Source organism: Psittacula echo (assembly GCF_963264785.1).
Source record: "Psittacula echo genome assembly, chromosome: 2".
NCBI lineage: Eukaryota > Metazoa > Chordata > Aves > Psittaciformes > Psittacidae > Psittacula > Psittacula echo.
Window position 1 is genome coordinate 100,481,761 of NC_137737.1, and position 14,371 is coordinate 100,496,131.

The 14,371-nt window shown below is 38.2% G+C and overlaps 1 protein-coding gene across 3 annotated transcripts in view; it reads left to right on the plus strand.

The window, feature by feature from the left end:
- The window catches only part of NETO1 (neuropilin and tolloid like 1), a gene marked incomplete at both ends in the record, with an annotated part of 68,255 nt that overhangs the window by 37,619 nt on the left and 16,265 nt on the right, over positions 1-14,371 (plus strand). For 2 of the 3 annotated variants that reach the window (XM_080610227.1, XM_080610228.1), the window contains 2 exons: positions 37-164; positions 13,368-13,596. In XM_080610227.1, the coding sequence (XP_080466353.1) occupies positions 37-164; positions 13,368-13,596 (357 nt within the window). Of the gene's footprint in view, positions 1-14; positions 165-13,367; positions 13,597-14,371 lie in introns of all 3 variants that reach the window. The other variant, XM_080610226.1, reaches the window with a different exon arrangement.

The following is a 14,371-nucleotide window of genomic DNA, read 5'->3' on the forward strand; positions in this document are numbered from 1 at the left end:
TTCAGGTTTCATTTTTTCTGGTATTTTGTTATTTAGTTTGTGAGTTTGAGATGGGAGGACCTGAAGGAATTGTGGAATCTGTGCAAATTGTCAAAGAAGGAAAAGCTTCTGAAACTGAAGCAGTAGACTGTAAATGGTTCATCCGAGCACCACCCCGATCCAAGGTCAGTCCTTTGTCCACTTGCTGATTTGTGGTTTAATTTAAGAAATTGACTTTTCTAATATGTTGTGTGTTTTTTAGTGCAGTCAGATCTTCTTTAATAACTTTACTGCTTGAACTTATAAACTATTTTTTTCCTTTTGCTGTTCAAGGGTAATTTGTCACTTTGGCAGAAATAACTTACTTTCTCTATAAATAATGATGCGGGCAGTGTTAATGGACTTTTTGTTCCATAAGTAATTTTCTTCAATTAATCTTTACTTTTTCTCATATTTTAAAAGAATCAAAGTGGTTTTTTTAAGTGGGAGGTAATCTTGTCACTTTAACTTTCAATATATTTCAAATAGCTAATATTGAAACTACTAAGTGAACACTGCTGACTACCTAAGATCATCGTTTCTCATCTGGGAACCATGAAAATGGAGCCAAAGTAAATTCACCTTCCTCTGTATGAGAACTTTAGTTGTTCTGATTCAGAGCCACAGACAAAAGAAGGTGGTATCCTCATTTCTCTCCCACCACAGTCAGCAAGCCGTGCCTTTGTAACAAGCAAGAAAGGGCTACAATGAATTCCACAATTATTTTCTTGGATTCTGAATTCCTCTCTTATCCATGGTTTATCAGTTGTTATATGGATTAATTGTTGCTGGCTACACTACCATTTCTCTTGTCTTTGCAATTGGAGCAGCTTTTTGCCTCTCATCTATTTTCATTCACAATGTTAAAGACAACTCCACATTGTATTCCTTTTAGCCATGTTTTATTGGACAGGAAAGGTTTTACAAGGTAGAATTTACATATCTACTAATCTCTGCTATCTTTAAACAGATAAGGGTTATTTCAGTATAATCTCAGAGTGGATTGTACTGAATATATCTGTTTCAGCATTTGGTACTGAATAAGCAGGAAAAAGGTTTTCCAGAAGAGACAAAGTTATGGATGTCATCATTTTTCTACTGTGAAAGTTTAGGAATTGAGTAGTTGGCTCATAAAGACTACAGATAAATTATTTCCAGAATATACTTTTTTTTTTTTTTTTTTAATCTTTTGGATAAATTCAATATTCATAGAGTTTTTTAATTAAGTAGATGAGGTTCCCACTTCGCTACAATAAGCAGCTACAGTCTAATGACTGGCCTGATGAATTATTATTGCATGTTACATATTTAGGTATTAGTAGAAAGCAAAGAGGTAAACACAAAAATAGAACTGTGTGTATTTATTAGAACCAGCAAAATTAAATAAGCTAATAAAATTTTCCTGTAGTCTTAATTCCACCTTATGTTTGGTTGGTCAGATAATGTCATTGTGATATTCTTATTTGATCTAACATTAACATTCTGTATGATTCAGAGCCCTTCTAAAAATCCCATATTTACATATCTGTAAGTGGGATACTTCAGTCCTGATGTAAAAATACAAATTGTGTAGCTACATAACCATAAACTGTGTGACAGAAGGATGCCACCTTACCGCTGTTAATAGAGGATTAAAGATTGTTTAGTTTTTCATTAACTTCTATATCTGTATTTAGTTGAGTTGCACTTCAAAAAGTGTATACCAGTAGAAGAGCAACTGGAAGGCAGAGTAATGAGAGCATTCTAGAAAACCTGAGGAAACACTGGGAGTTATTTAAGGTCATCTAGAAGATTTTTGTGAATAAAAAGCTTTAACGACAAGGAAGGAATACTCTGATGTCCATGTCTGTGCAATAAGTCATGACCCTACTCTGAAAGATTCAGGTTAGATACCAGGGAAGAAAATTTCAAACATCAAGGAGAGGATTATAAATGACTGGTTAAAGAAGTTTGTTTAGCCAGCATTGCAAGTGGTCTTAAAGTGCAGATTAGGTGACAGTCTATGAAAAATGAGAGAAACATTACTAATCCTGCCTTTAGGAAGAAGCTCGTGCTGGGTCATCTCTTGATGAATCTTGCTGCTCCCATCTTACAGAATTCTCTGGGTAGAGAGATAGGGTAGTATAAAAGCACATAAATCAATGTTTCCAAGCATTTGGAGTTGAAAGCTTATTCAGCAAGCTAGGGAAAAATGCCCAACAGTTTTCAAGCCTAGATTCCTGTCAAAGGGGTAAATCCAATTTAGCACTTGAATTCCCATCAAAGGGGAAGTCCAGTTTAGCACTTGAACTTATCTTGGTGTGATTTTCACATATATATATACACACACACACACACACAGAGATATCTATACACACATGCACACACACATATGGTTATGGTATCACCATACTGGGACAGGTTGAACAATTTTTAGACCTCAAGGAATCAAATAGTGGATAAAATAAAAAAAAAACAAACAACAAAACCCAAACTTGTATGCAGTAAGATTTATTAGTGAGATGGATCAATTGAACTGGACTGTATTGTCCATATTTTACAGTCAGCTTCCTTTGTGCTTATCTGACCTTGAACTAATGACATATTCAGTACAATAATTTTGTGACATCATTCTAATTTATGGCAGTTTGCACCTATGAAAAGAGTCTTTTCTGCTAAGAACAGTAAGAACTCAGGAAAGGTCTTTAAATCCACATGTTCCTGTACTCTGGGCTGCACAGTCTGTTACTGGGAATTATGCCTAAAAGGCCAGAGTTTCTCAGATACAGTTTGGGTTGGATCTTTGCATCTTGAGTTTCTTAATTAAACTGTGCCAGAATGTGGGCCGCTTGCAATTTCATTTGGCTTAAGCTCATCCAATCTAAACTGCAAAAGTAAGTTCTTTCCTTGGTTTCCAATTCCAGATTCAAGCCAAGTCTGAGCAAAATATATGAGCAATGAGATCAGTCAGGGAGTATGAACTTGAGTTCTCTGAGCCTGAGCTTCAAACTGACAGTCTGAGTGTAACATTGTTGCTATCCTCAGCAAGCTGGAATGGGTCAGAGAACAGCAAATTTCTTGCCCACGCGTAAAATAGAGCCACCACTGATTGCCTTATAGCACAAAGAATAAAATACTGAAAATGCATGCAGAACTGAAACTTTCTCAAAGTGCAGAAGACATCAGAAGGTGGTTTAAACATTACTTCCATCTATACACAGACCTGGAGCCTTATATTTGACAGTGACTGGTTGCAAAGTGCATGTTTCTTGTAATCATTTGAAGTCAGTGTCTGCTGAGTAAGGTAGCTGTGAATCTGGAGTTTATAAATACTGGGGGTTCTGCACTTTGTCTAAAAGCTGACTTCTATCACTAGTCAGAACAAAAACGGAAAATGAAGGAGGGAGCTGCTGACTGACTGTGCCAACCCACCCTGAATAGTGAAGAGCTGGAAGAACCTCCTCATCCCAAAATTCTCTCTAGAACAAAGCCCAAAGGAGGATGTGGATAAGCTTATTGTACTAGGTTTTGAAAAACTTCAGACATATCATTGGCTACAGCAGTGGATAAGCAAAGAATCTCTATTTATGAATAAAAAATAAGAAAACAAAAAGAACGATAGTATATTTTGCACTTTCTGTTAAGGGTGCAATGCTGGAGGATAATATCAATGACAACTGTTTTTCTATATTGGATGTGTCAGCAGTTTTACAGGCACCTCTCAGAAGACAGAATTCATGTTTCTGCTCAGGTAGCAGTCCCTTTGGTGAGCAACTTTCCCAGCAAGGTACCATTGTGTCTTGCTTGTTCCTTGAGAGATTCTGTGGGGGAAAAAAACCAGTCAGCACAATTGGACATTAATAGTAATAAAACATTCACAAAGATGAAGTCCTGATGCTGGGAAAAAAACCAGTAAGCAGTGCTTATAATCAGAACCTCTGGGCAGCTTGGGAAAGGGCATCCTAACTACAGACAGACAAGTATGAATTTGAACCTGGTCCAGTTGAAGTCATTTATTCAGAAGGAATAACAAATAGTGACCTCTGTATGTACACCACAAGAAATAAAATTAAATCAGAAGTAAGTTAGGAAAAGTGATGCCTAATTCTCCTGCCCCACCTAAGCATGCTACTAGGCAAACAAAATACCTTTACAAATTGTAGGATGCAAGACTTAACAAAAAGCTCAAGAAACTGAAAGGATTAAATAATGAGTATCTTGTTTTGACAAATCACTGCAGTACCCTTAAACCACAGCTATCTATAAGTGGAGACGTTTGTTTCAAACACAGCTGTTGTGGAACAGTGGGAGGGGGATGCACAGCACAGGGGAGGGGGCAAGGGCAAGGGTGACCACAGGGGCAGGACGTGACCAACAGGGAGAACCAGGTAGGACCGGCCACGGCAGCTAAGTTGTGGTGGTGGCTGGGTTTGCGCATGGCCCCAGCTCAAGCCGGGCAGCAGCTTAACAATGCACAGGGCTGGGATAGTGAGAAGTGAGGCCAAGTGTGGGACAAAAGTCCCAAGTGGGACTAAGACACTTGCATATTTACAAAGGCTAGGTATTATTACTACCTGGTGGAGGCTCTAAATGACCTGTTACTATTTTCACAGTGGACCTTGTATCCATGTGCTTGATGGAAGAGATGTTGCTTTTGGTTCCAGGTGCCTGACTTAGAATTGAATGTAGTCTGGACAGACTGGGTTGTTGCACATGCATTTCCTAGGCAGTTAAGAGGAAACACACAGTGAAGCAAATTGCAGATCTACAGGTCTATATAAACCAATCTGACTAAACCAAAACATTTTCTGTTCTCAAATGTGAAGCAGAAACTTGTGCTCTTGGATGAGACCTGAAAAAAACAGTTTAAACTTCCAGCAGTGGCAGACTAACTTATCCTTGATTTTTGGAGGCTTCTTTATCAGGTGTAGAAGAAAAGCTTTAAGTAGTACACTAAAATTTAATAGAAGTCATTTGAGTGGTGTTTCCTGAAATATTGCAGAAACATGGAATATAGGGAATGAAAATCCTAATACCCATTAGACACTTTTACAGGCTTCAGATGAGCTCTATCTCTGAAGAAGGTCTGAAGCTTGCTAACATACAGATAAGCAAATGATATTATGAATGAAAAAAACCCAATACATTTATACTGTAATTGTGGAACAAGGTGAACAAATGATATTTAAAGAAGTAGAAGATACTGTTTACCTGTGTTAAACTATTACTTCTTTGAAACAGTTTTTGTTAGATGAAAATGCAAGACAAGTGTATGTGTAGTATCATGTATGTAGACTGCCTTCTAGCAGGCATGGTATACACAAGCCAGAGTAGCACTGACAAAACCCACTTTGAGTTAGCATGAATATATTCCATTCAAGGATAGAAAAATTACCAACCTAAGCAACCTCAAACCAAATAATTGTTAGGAAATGTGGTAAAAAAGCTACTGATTAAAGTAATGCAACATCTGCCAAAGAGGACAGCAGAATCAGGATGTGCTCTACAGTTTTCAGTGTTAAAAAGCAGAACAGCACCAAGGAGCTGTAAAGGTTGTCACTTGCAGGCATTCTGCCACTGTATGAGAGAAAAATGACAGAATAAATGTCAGTTACTGAGGGCTCATAAAAGTCTGAAGAAACAAATAGGACAAAGCAAAGAAATACAAAGAGCTTCATTTGTCCAGGAAAATGGTGTTTTGATGTCTGATCCTAGCTGTGAATCACAGGGTGTTAGAAGTACCATATAAGGTTGTCACCTTTGATGGACAGTATTCTCCAGGCCCCAACTGAGAGGAAAATATGAGGTATGGAGTTATCTGTTTGCACAGTATGGTTCTGGACTAGTAACAGCAGGCCCCAAAATGTCAAAAAAACCCCCAAACCCAAACGGAAAACCAAACAGAACATGTCCTGTTAATACTTTCAGGCTGAAGTAAAGTGGATTTCAAAAAAAAAACCAAACCCAAAACCCCCCCAGAAACCCCAGTGCAGGATCCAAACAATAGGACAGGCTATTTTAGAAGACAAATCCAAACATTGTAAGTAATATGTATTTTAGCTTGATATATTTCTAGCCTTCTCACTTTGGGTTGTGGTTTAACCTCAGCTGGTAACAAGGCACCACACAGCTGCTTGCTCACTCTCCCCCAGTGGGATGGCAGATAGAAAACTCAGGTAGGGTCACTGCTGCACTTACAGTTTCTTGTAAGGATTATCCTTCACTGTTTCATATAGTAATTCCTGTCACATGCAACTCAAATCATGGGTCATAACAATTTAAAAGTATTTCCATTACAATCTCCACCCCAGTCCCATTGAGCCAGGTGGTAAGGTTTAACATCGCAACGAACTCCTCCTCTCGCCCTTCCACTGGCTTGCACTTATCCACAGACTGTAGTCCTTCTGGGTGTACCTGTTCCTAGTAATACACAGTCTCTTCAGAGTATAGCTGCTGTGCCATAGACTTATCCACAGCCACAGTCACTTCAAAGTTCATGTGTTCCAATGTGGGCTTCTTCATGGTCCACAATGCCTTCAGAGAGATACCTGCTCCAGCATGGCCTTACCACAGCCACACATCCTTCAGAAGTAAACCTGCTCCAACATGGCCTTACCCATGGCTGCAGTCCCTCCAGGGATGTACCTGCTTTCCTGTGGGCTTTTCTGTTGTCACATGCTTTGAGGTGTTCCAGCATGACCTCACCAGTGCTTCAAGGTGTACCTGCGCCTGCATGGACCTCACAGCCACAAATGTTTTGAGGTATAACTTCTCCACTGTGGATTTATTCTTGGGCCACGATCTCTTCAGAGGTATACCTTCTTTGGCACAGACATAACCACAGCCGTAAACACTTTGAGATGTACCTGCTTTGGCATGGGCTTATCCACAGCCACAGACACACCCCAAGGTGTCCTGCTCCTGCATGGACTTATCCACAGGACACAGTCCCTTTGCCTCGAGTTCCAGCCTGTCCAACACAGCAGCACAGAAACAGCAGCGATGCCCTGGCCATCTGCCATCCCTGGCGCAGGGCCATTGCTGTTATCAGAATGCTCCCAGGCATAGCAGTAAGGTGATCAGTGGTGCAGTGCTACAGCGAGCAGCAAAAGTGAACAGCACCCACTAGCGAGCACTAGACTTCAATATACAGCAAGGCAAGCAAGCCCGTGGCAAGCAGAGGAGCCTGCAATTAATAGGTGAATGGCAATAACAGTCTATAAATTTGATCTAAGACATTCCAATCAAACCTGTTGTTTTTCGAACCCTTTGAGCCCCATGTTGGGCATGAAAAAGGACTGTAGTGGTTTAACCCCAGCTGACAACTGAGCATCACACAGCAGCTCTCTCACTCCTGCTCTCAGTGGGATGGGGCAGTGAACTAGAAGACTAAAAGAGAAAACTTGTGAGTTGAGATAAAAACAGTTTAATAGGCAAAGCTAAAGCTGTGCACACAAGCAAAGCAAGAAATTAATTCACTGCTTCCCATGGGCAGGCAGGTGTTCAGGCATCGCGAGGAAAGCAGGAATACCTCACGTGTAATATTTACTTGGAAAGAAAAAACGTCACTCCAAATGTCCAGCCTTTCCTCCTCCTTCCCCAGCTTTATATGTTCAGCATGATATCATATGGTATGGGATATCCCTTTGGTCAGTTAGGATCAGCTGTTCCAGTTGTGTCCCCTCCCAACCTCTTGTGCGCACCCAACCTACTCGCTGGTGAGGTTGTGTGAGGAGCAGAAAAGGCCTTGGCTCTGTATAATCAGTGCTCAGCAATAATGAAAACATCCCTGAATATCAACACTGTTTCCAAAATTCCAAAAAACCACAAATCCAAAACGTAGCCCCATACTAGCTACTATGAAGAAAATTAACTCCACCCCAGCCATGTGTCTAATCACATAGACCTGAACAAGATGCAGAATAAAGCAGGCACTGCAACTGATCACTATGCAATGTGGAAAGATGGGCCATTTAACCCCGTCTTGTGCTTACAAAAGAACTGACTGTAACTAGAAGCTGAATATGTAAAATCTGGATGTTAGTCCCTGACGAAGAGGAAATTTTTGTCTTACACCTAAATTACGTTTGGCAGGTGAATGATGGCTTTTTGTTTGTTTGGTTTGGTTTTAAGGGACTGAAAGTCTGTGCACATATATTAAGTTTGATATGCTGGGATGTGGTTTGAAGCTTTTTCCTGACTGGCCTGATCAATCATGTTGTCAGCCCTAAGCTTAAGTGATTGATTAAAAAGCAGAACTCATCAAAAGTGATTCACTATGAAGAGATTATAATCTGACCATTTTACTGAGGTGATATATTATCTATAGTTTAAAAGAATTCTTTTTTTTCATGTATGCAGTCAGAGATTTTTGTTGCTTTCAAATTTAATTAAAAAAATAGTAAAACTTATCCATCATTTCCTTTTTTAGTGTTATGTTGACAATGCAAACCTTAAAGGTGACAAGACAATTATTTGAAATGTTTGACAGAGTATAAGTAGATATGCCACGGTTGCAGTGTGGCTTTCTGAGTTTTGTTGCTAATTGCATTGGTATTTGCAGCCACATCTCAAAACTCAGTAAAAGCTAATACTTGTGCACTAGCAGCCTGTTCTTCTAAGTAATGTGGAACTGATGATTTCAGGGAAGTGTCTTATTAAAACTTTACAACAGAAATGTGAAAGAAGAAGATACGAGAGTTATGCTGCTTCTTTCAAATAAGATGTCTTCAACAAGAATGTCCCAATTGTGTTAATATAGTGTGTCAGTATGTATAGAAATGTTCATTCCAAAAGTTCTTATTGACGTCACTGAAAAAAAAAATGCTTAATGAAGGCAGGTGGTGGCATTTAAGTTTTTGATCTTTTTCTTTCTTTAGTTTTGTTTTTTTTTTTTTTTTTTGAGAAAAATTTCTTATCCATTATCCTGCTGGTAGAAATAATAACTAAGATCTCAGTAAATTAAATAACCTGAAATATTGATGATAATTTTTCTTTCACTTTCTGCTTAATTTCTTTTAGAGGGATCCACATACCAGTGAAAGTAATGAGAATATTGCCACTGATTTCAAAAAACTATGTGCAGGAACATTTTGCATTAGATAACAGTATATCATATCATTAGTTTTATTCTTTCCCTGGGGAACTCAATTTATTAGTCATTTTCTTCTGCCAGTGTGGGTCTTACAGCCGGTGACAGGAACAATGGCAAAAAAATAGTAATAAATCCATAAAAATTGGCAGAGGTGTGCAGATGCAATTAAATTATTCCAGCTCTTTAAAATAGAATCTGATCCAGTATCAGGTTGTCAGTTTGTGTAATCAGTTTCCAGGTTGTTTTTTAAATGCCTGCAGTCTTAATCCGTAGGTCTGATCCAAATAAGTGAAGAGAAAGATACCCACAGATTTTAGTATGCCTTGTATCAAGTCCTCATTACTTTATATAAAGTTCTAGGAATAGTCGTCTCCAAAGGAGATGTTGAGAATGAAACTCCAACTCACTTCAGAATATCAGGAATTTATTTTCTCTATTTTATGAAACTTTATACCATTGGAGAAGGTGCCATCTTTCTTCTAAAGGATGGACATAAATTTCTAAGTCAAATTTTTCTTTCCAGTGGTTCGAGTACCTACCAGGTCTGTATGTGTTATGATCTTAGCTGAATTTATCACATACAGGAATTGACTTGCATGACTGACAGCAGAACTAAGGCTTAGGAAGAACTGAAAATTATGGCTTCTTCACTGAAAGACTCAAAGAGAAATGCTAAATTATTGTTCTCCCAATTCCTTCTCAGCACTTATTACTGCTACTCTGAGAAATATTTTACTATTTTGTAAGGCTAGTCCGCCACCAGAAACTAGAGAATGTCAAATGATAAGTCCATAGATATAAGACTTTGGCTGTACTGTTCTATGAACAATCTGTTTGAAGAGATCAGAAATAATTGATGAATGCTGGAAATTGCTGTGAGAGCTGGTATTTTATAACCACTGTAAGGATTAGCACACATTTCCTGTAAGGATAAAAACAGACATAAATTGCATCTCAATATTGAAATGGGATAACCTATGCAAGATATATGTTTGCTTATATGTACACACATACATACGTACATATAAATGTATATACATATATACAAAGCAGCAGGGTAGAAATAGAGAACAAATGAGCAAGTGTAAGAGGTTTTTGCCCCATTAGGTAAAGTATAATTTTACTATTGTTCTGCAGTCGGACTAACTGCAGTTGGAGTAGGTAAAAGCTTTCCTTAAAAGTGGAATGTGATATATGTACCTTACATTATATCTGTACAGTATATCTTATCTTTATATGGCATATTGTAATGTATAGATGGTATATACATAATAGGCATATATAGCATAAAAATAATGGTTCATGAAAATAATATGCTGGAAGCCATCTGTGCTTCTCTATGAGACATTTATATGACATGCTTTGCTTTCTGGAAAGCAGTCATTTTGCATATTTGTGTTGCACTACCTGTGACAAAGCTGGCTAGCACTCAAATATCCATCAGAAGCAGGCTGCTTCTGTTAGCAGAGGAAAGGAAAGCAAGGTGCACATTTAACTCCTCATTCTAAGTGAAACTTTATGCAGAGATGGACTATGGACTACCTCAGCAGCTTCACAAGAGGGGTTGAGTACCAGGGTTTCACAGCACCTGTTACGGTCTTGTTTGAGCCAGGAGCAAATGGTCTCTAGGACGCAGAAGCAGCTGTCTGGTGTGTTCTATCTATGGCCAGTTCTTTGGTGTGAGTGTCACAGCTCTGTCTTTTCCTATACCTCCCACCATCACATATAATCTTGCTCTGGCAAGACGACAGAGTGCCTGCACCAGGTGGACTCCAGGCGCTACTAATGTAACAGGGTCTTATCAAGCTAGGAGAGTGAAGAGTAAGAGCCCAGTTCTTCATGGCTGTGTTTGAGTCAATGACTGGTCCAAAATTCTTGTCTGCAATTCTCTCACTGGACTTTTGCGGTTTATTTTTGGTTGGTTCCAGTTAATTTCTGCACATTTTCGTATACTTCCTGTCAGAGGTGTAATGATTTCTAGGAAGCAGCTGGCAGTGAAGGTCAGCCATATGCCTGGTGGCCATGGAAGTGGCCGATGTCTATAAACAGAAAAGAGGAGGAAACACACTGAAGATGAGGTTTACCTGAGGGTCTAAAGTAGTCAGATACCAGTAAGACAGAAATGCTCTAAACAGCTGGAGAACACCAAGAGCAAGGATCTAGAGCATGAGGAGTCATGGAGTCATGGAGGGTCAGGTGCCTAAGCACCTGGGGAAAGGAGGAAGAGACTAAAGAATGAAAGAAAGACTTTTAAAAGGATGTAACCAGTGCAGGGGAACTTCAGAAATTCATTTTCTGCACTGAACAAATCTTCAGAATTCAAAACAAATTTTTAAGTATTACTCTTCCAAGGAAGTAGGTGGCCTGTTTTAACAGGAATGTAAACTTCTTGTTCCCCAGTAGGAGAGGAAATGGCAGGACATTTCAATACAACACACATAAAAAGTAGTGGGTAGTGGAGAAAATTTCAGCAATGCTGAGTGACCAAACTCTAGTAATTTTTCATTCCACTTACAGGGCTGGAGCAATCAGTAAATGAAATGAAAAACACTATGAAAAATACTCATTGATATAAGATATTGCCATCTGAATTGTGTTTTTCTGTTAACTGTTCCATTTTGTAGAGATTAATACAGGCATCTTCCTTAATTTATAGTATTTAAGAACCAGGATACATGGTGAAAGTAGAATTTACTTAACTGCAATTTAATTGAAATAGATTCCTCTGAGTTCTTCTGGAGGATGGGAATGCTGGAACATAGTAAGGATTACTGTAAGGAATAACACACTACGAAAAGGTGAGACAAGCAAAATGAAACAGTATACCAAATTTCAAATGCTATCAAAAATTGTTTTACAAATATTCTTTTGAGAGTGACCAGTTGCAAAGCATAACAAGGAATGAAAATGTAACGTAATACACTACCTGAAAAGGATCATTTAAATATCTGGGCTATTAGTAAACAGTGGCAGACTGCTTAATAATACATAGTTCTCAAACCATAACAGACTTAATATATTATTGAGGTGAAGTGATGAGCCCTGCTGCTACAAGGATATACTATGTTTATGTACTTTATGCAAACCCAGAGAAGCTTTTTAAGCAATTGTTCTGTGCATGCAAAACAACTGCCTGAAGTTAATAAGATTGTTTTTAAAGAAGTATATCTGATGTCTAGTACAATGAAGTTTCTTTTTGGTTGTTTTTGCAAGTGAAGACGTGTTATAGCTGGATGCTGAATATGCTTACTGGCTGTTTATGCTATTTGTGCCCTACTTCGCCTTTCACTTTTCTGTATCATTATTCTGAAGTTTCCTGGGCAGGCTTGGCAATTTGATTATGTATCATGTGTCTTTTGAAAATATTACCTGTCCTCTCTTTTACTGGAATGTTCAATATTGCTTGTATTACTGCTTTTAAAATGAGCGGTTTTCCCTATTAAAGTCTGTATTGAGTTGAATATCAAATAATAGCATTTTCTCCTCAACCCTGCTTCTTTTAGGGTAGATTTAAAGAGTTCTTTGTAAAGGCCAATACATCTATTACTTTTATAAGACAGCTTAGCTTGCATGAAAGAGATATTTCAAAAAAAAAAAAAAAAAACAGAACCCAAAAAGCTTTCTAGGTTTCTAGCAGTTTCCACAAAATACGCCTGATTTCAACCCTGTTAAATTATGAAAATATATACCATAAGGCTTTGTTTAGAAAAGCTGAGATGGTAGCCAGATTGCTGGAAGAAACATAAAAATATTAATGATCGAGTTCTGCCTGGCTCCCACATTCTCACGTCCTGGATCAGTGTAGCTGAGACATATCATAAGGATGACACATATTAACTGTGGGGAGGGAGCAGCAATTATATGCCTTATTATATTCCATGTCAGGCATGTAATAGAGCAATACTGTGCCAGCCAGAGAAAGAAGAAATTTCTAGCCTGTGTGTCCTTCAGCTTGAAGGACCATTGTGCATACTTCTCAGAGATGGGTATATATATATATGGAAACTAGGACCTCACTTCAAAGAAGAACAAAAATATTGAGATGTCCCTCTAGATTCTACTTTGAAGCAAGACAAAATACGAAGAACTATAAACATCACTCAGTTTCCATATTAATGCCCCTGCTATGAGGTGACTATGATTCACCAGCTCCAGAAATGTTACTGTGGTAGTAGCTTTGTGTGGTCTTTCTCCCACAAGGTGAAGCAAAGGTATTTTAATTTTTTTAGTTGTTTTCAAGTGTCTCTACATGTTTTGTCATTTGTTTATTTCATAGATCTATTTGCGATTCTTGGACTATGAGATGCAGAATTCCAATGAATGCAAAAGGAATTTTGTAGCTGTCTATGATGGAAGCAGCTCTGTGGAGGATTTGAAAGCAAAGTTTTGCAGCACTGTTGCTAATGATGTAATGCTGCGGACAGGTCTCGGTGTAATCCGCATGTGGGCAGATGAAGGCAGTCGAAGCAGCCGATTCCAGATGCTCTTCACATCCTTCCAAGAACGTAAGATCCTAATCAATGCATCCACCTCTCAGTCTGATAAATGATACAAGTCCCCAAAACTGTTAAAGTTTTCTTCATGCAGAGTAGTCACTGAAGAATGTTTCCAAACAAGTTATGCAAATATTCAGAACAGGTTTTATTCCAAGCCTTTATAGTATGTAATAATTTGTAACACAGCAGATAAAGCACTGGTTTCAGAGACAGAAAGACAGGTGCAGGTAGTCATGACCTGTCCAGTTGTATGACCACAACTTTTATCTGATCCACAAGCTGCTGGCTGCTATGTCTCAGTTTTCCCTTATACAACATGGAAAATAATACAGTTCTGAAAGTTTTTATCAAGCCTGAGCCTTTTCTATGAAATCGATTTTTAGATCTCATTATGACAGGCATTTGAAAAATACTTTATTACTTTATCACAAATGGTGGGTGTATATGTGCATGTTCCAAAATGCAAATATAACAATAAATATATATGTATGATATCATTAAGCAGAGAATTTTTTATTTTTTTTTGTTGTAATACCAGTTTTCTAAAGTCTTACATGATAGTTTGGTTAATATTCTCTATGTGCCTTGCTTGCATTCATATAGTTATGATTTCTGGATTCAGATAACAAGCGAAACAGCCTTTGAAAGAAACAAAAGGTAATTCTAGCCAAACAAACAAACAAATCACAAAACCCCCTCAACAAAACCCAATAATCCTATTCACTGAAAAAGATTGGCACAGGTTACCACCTATGAAAAATTTTGATTTGTTTTCTTTGATGAA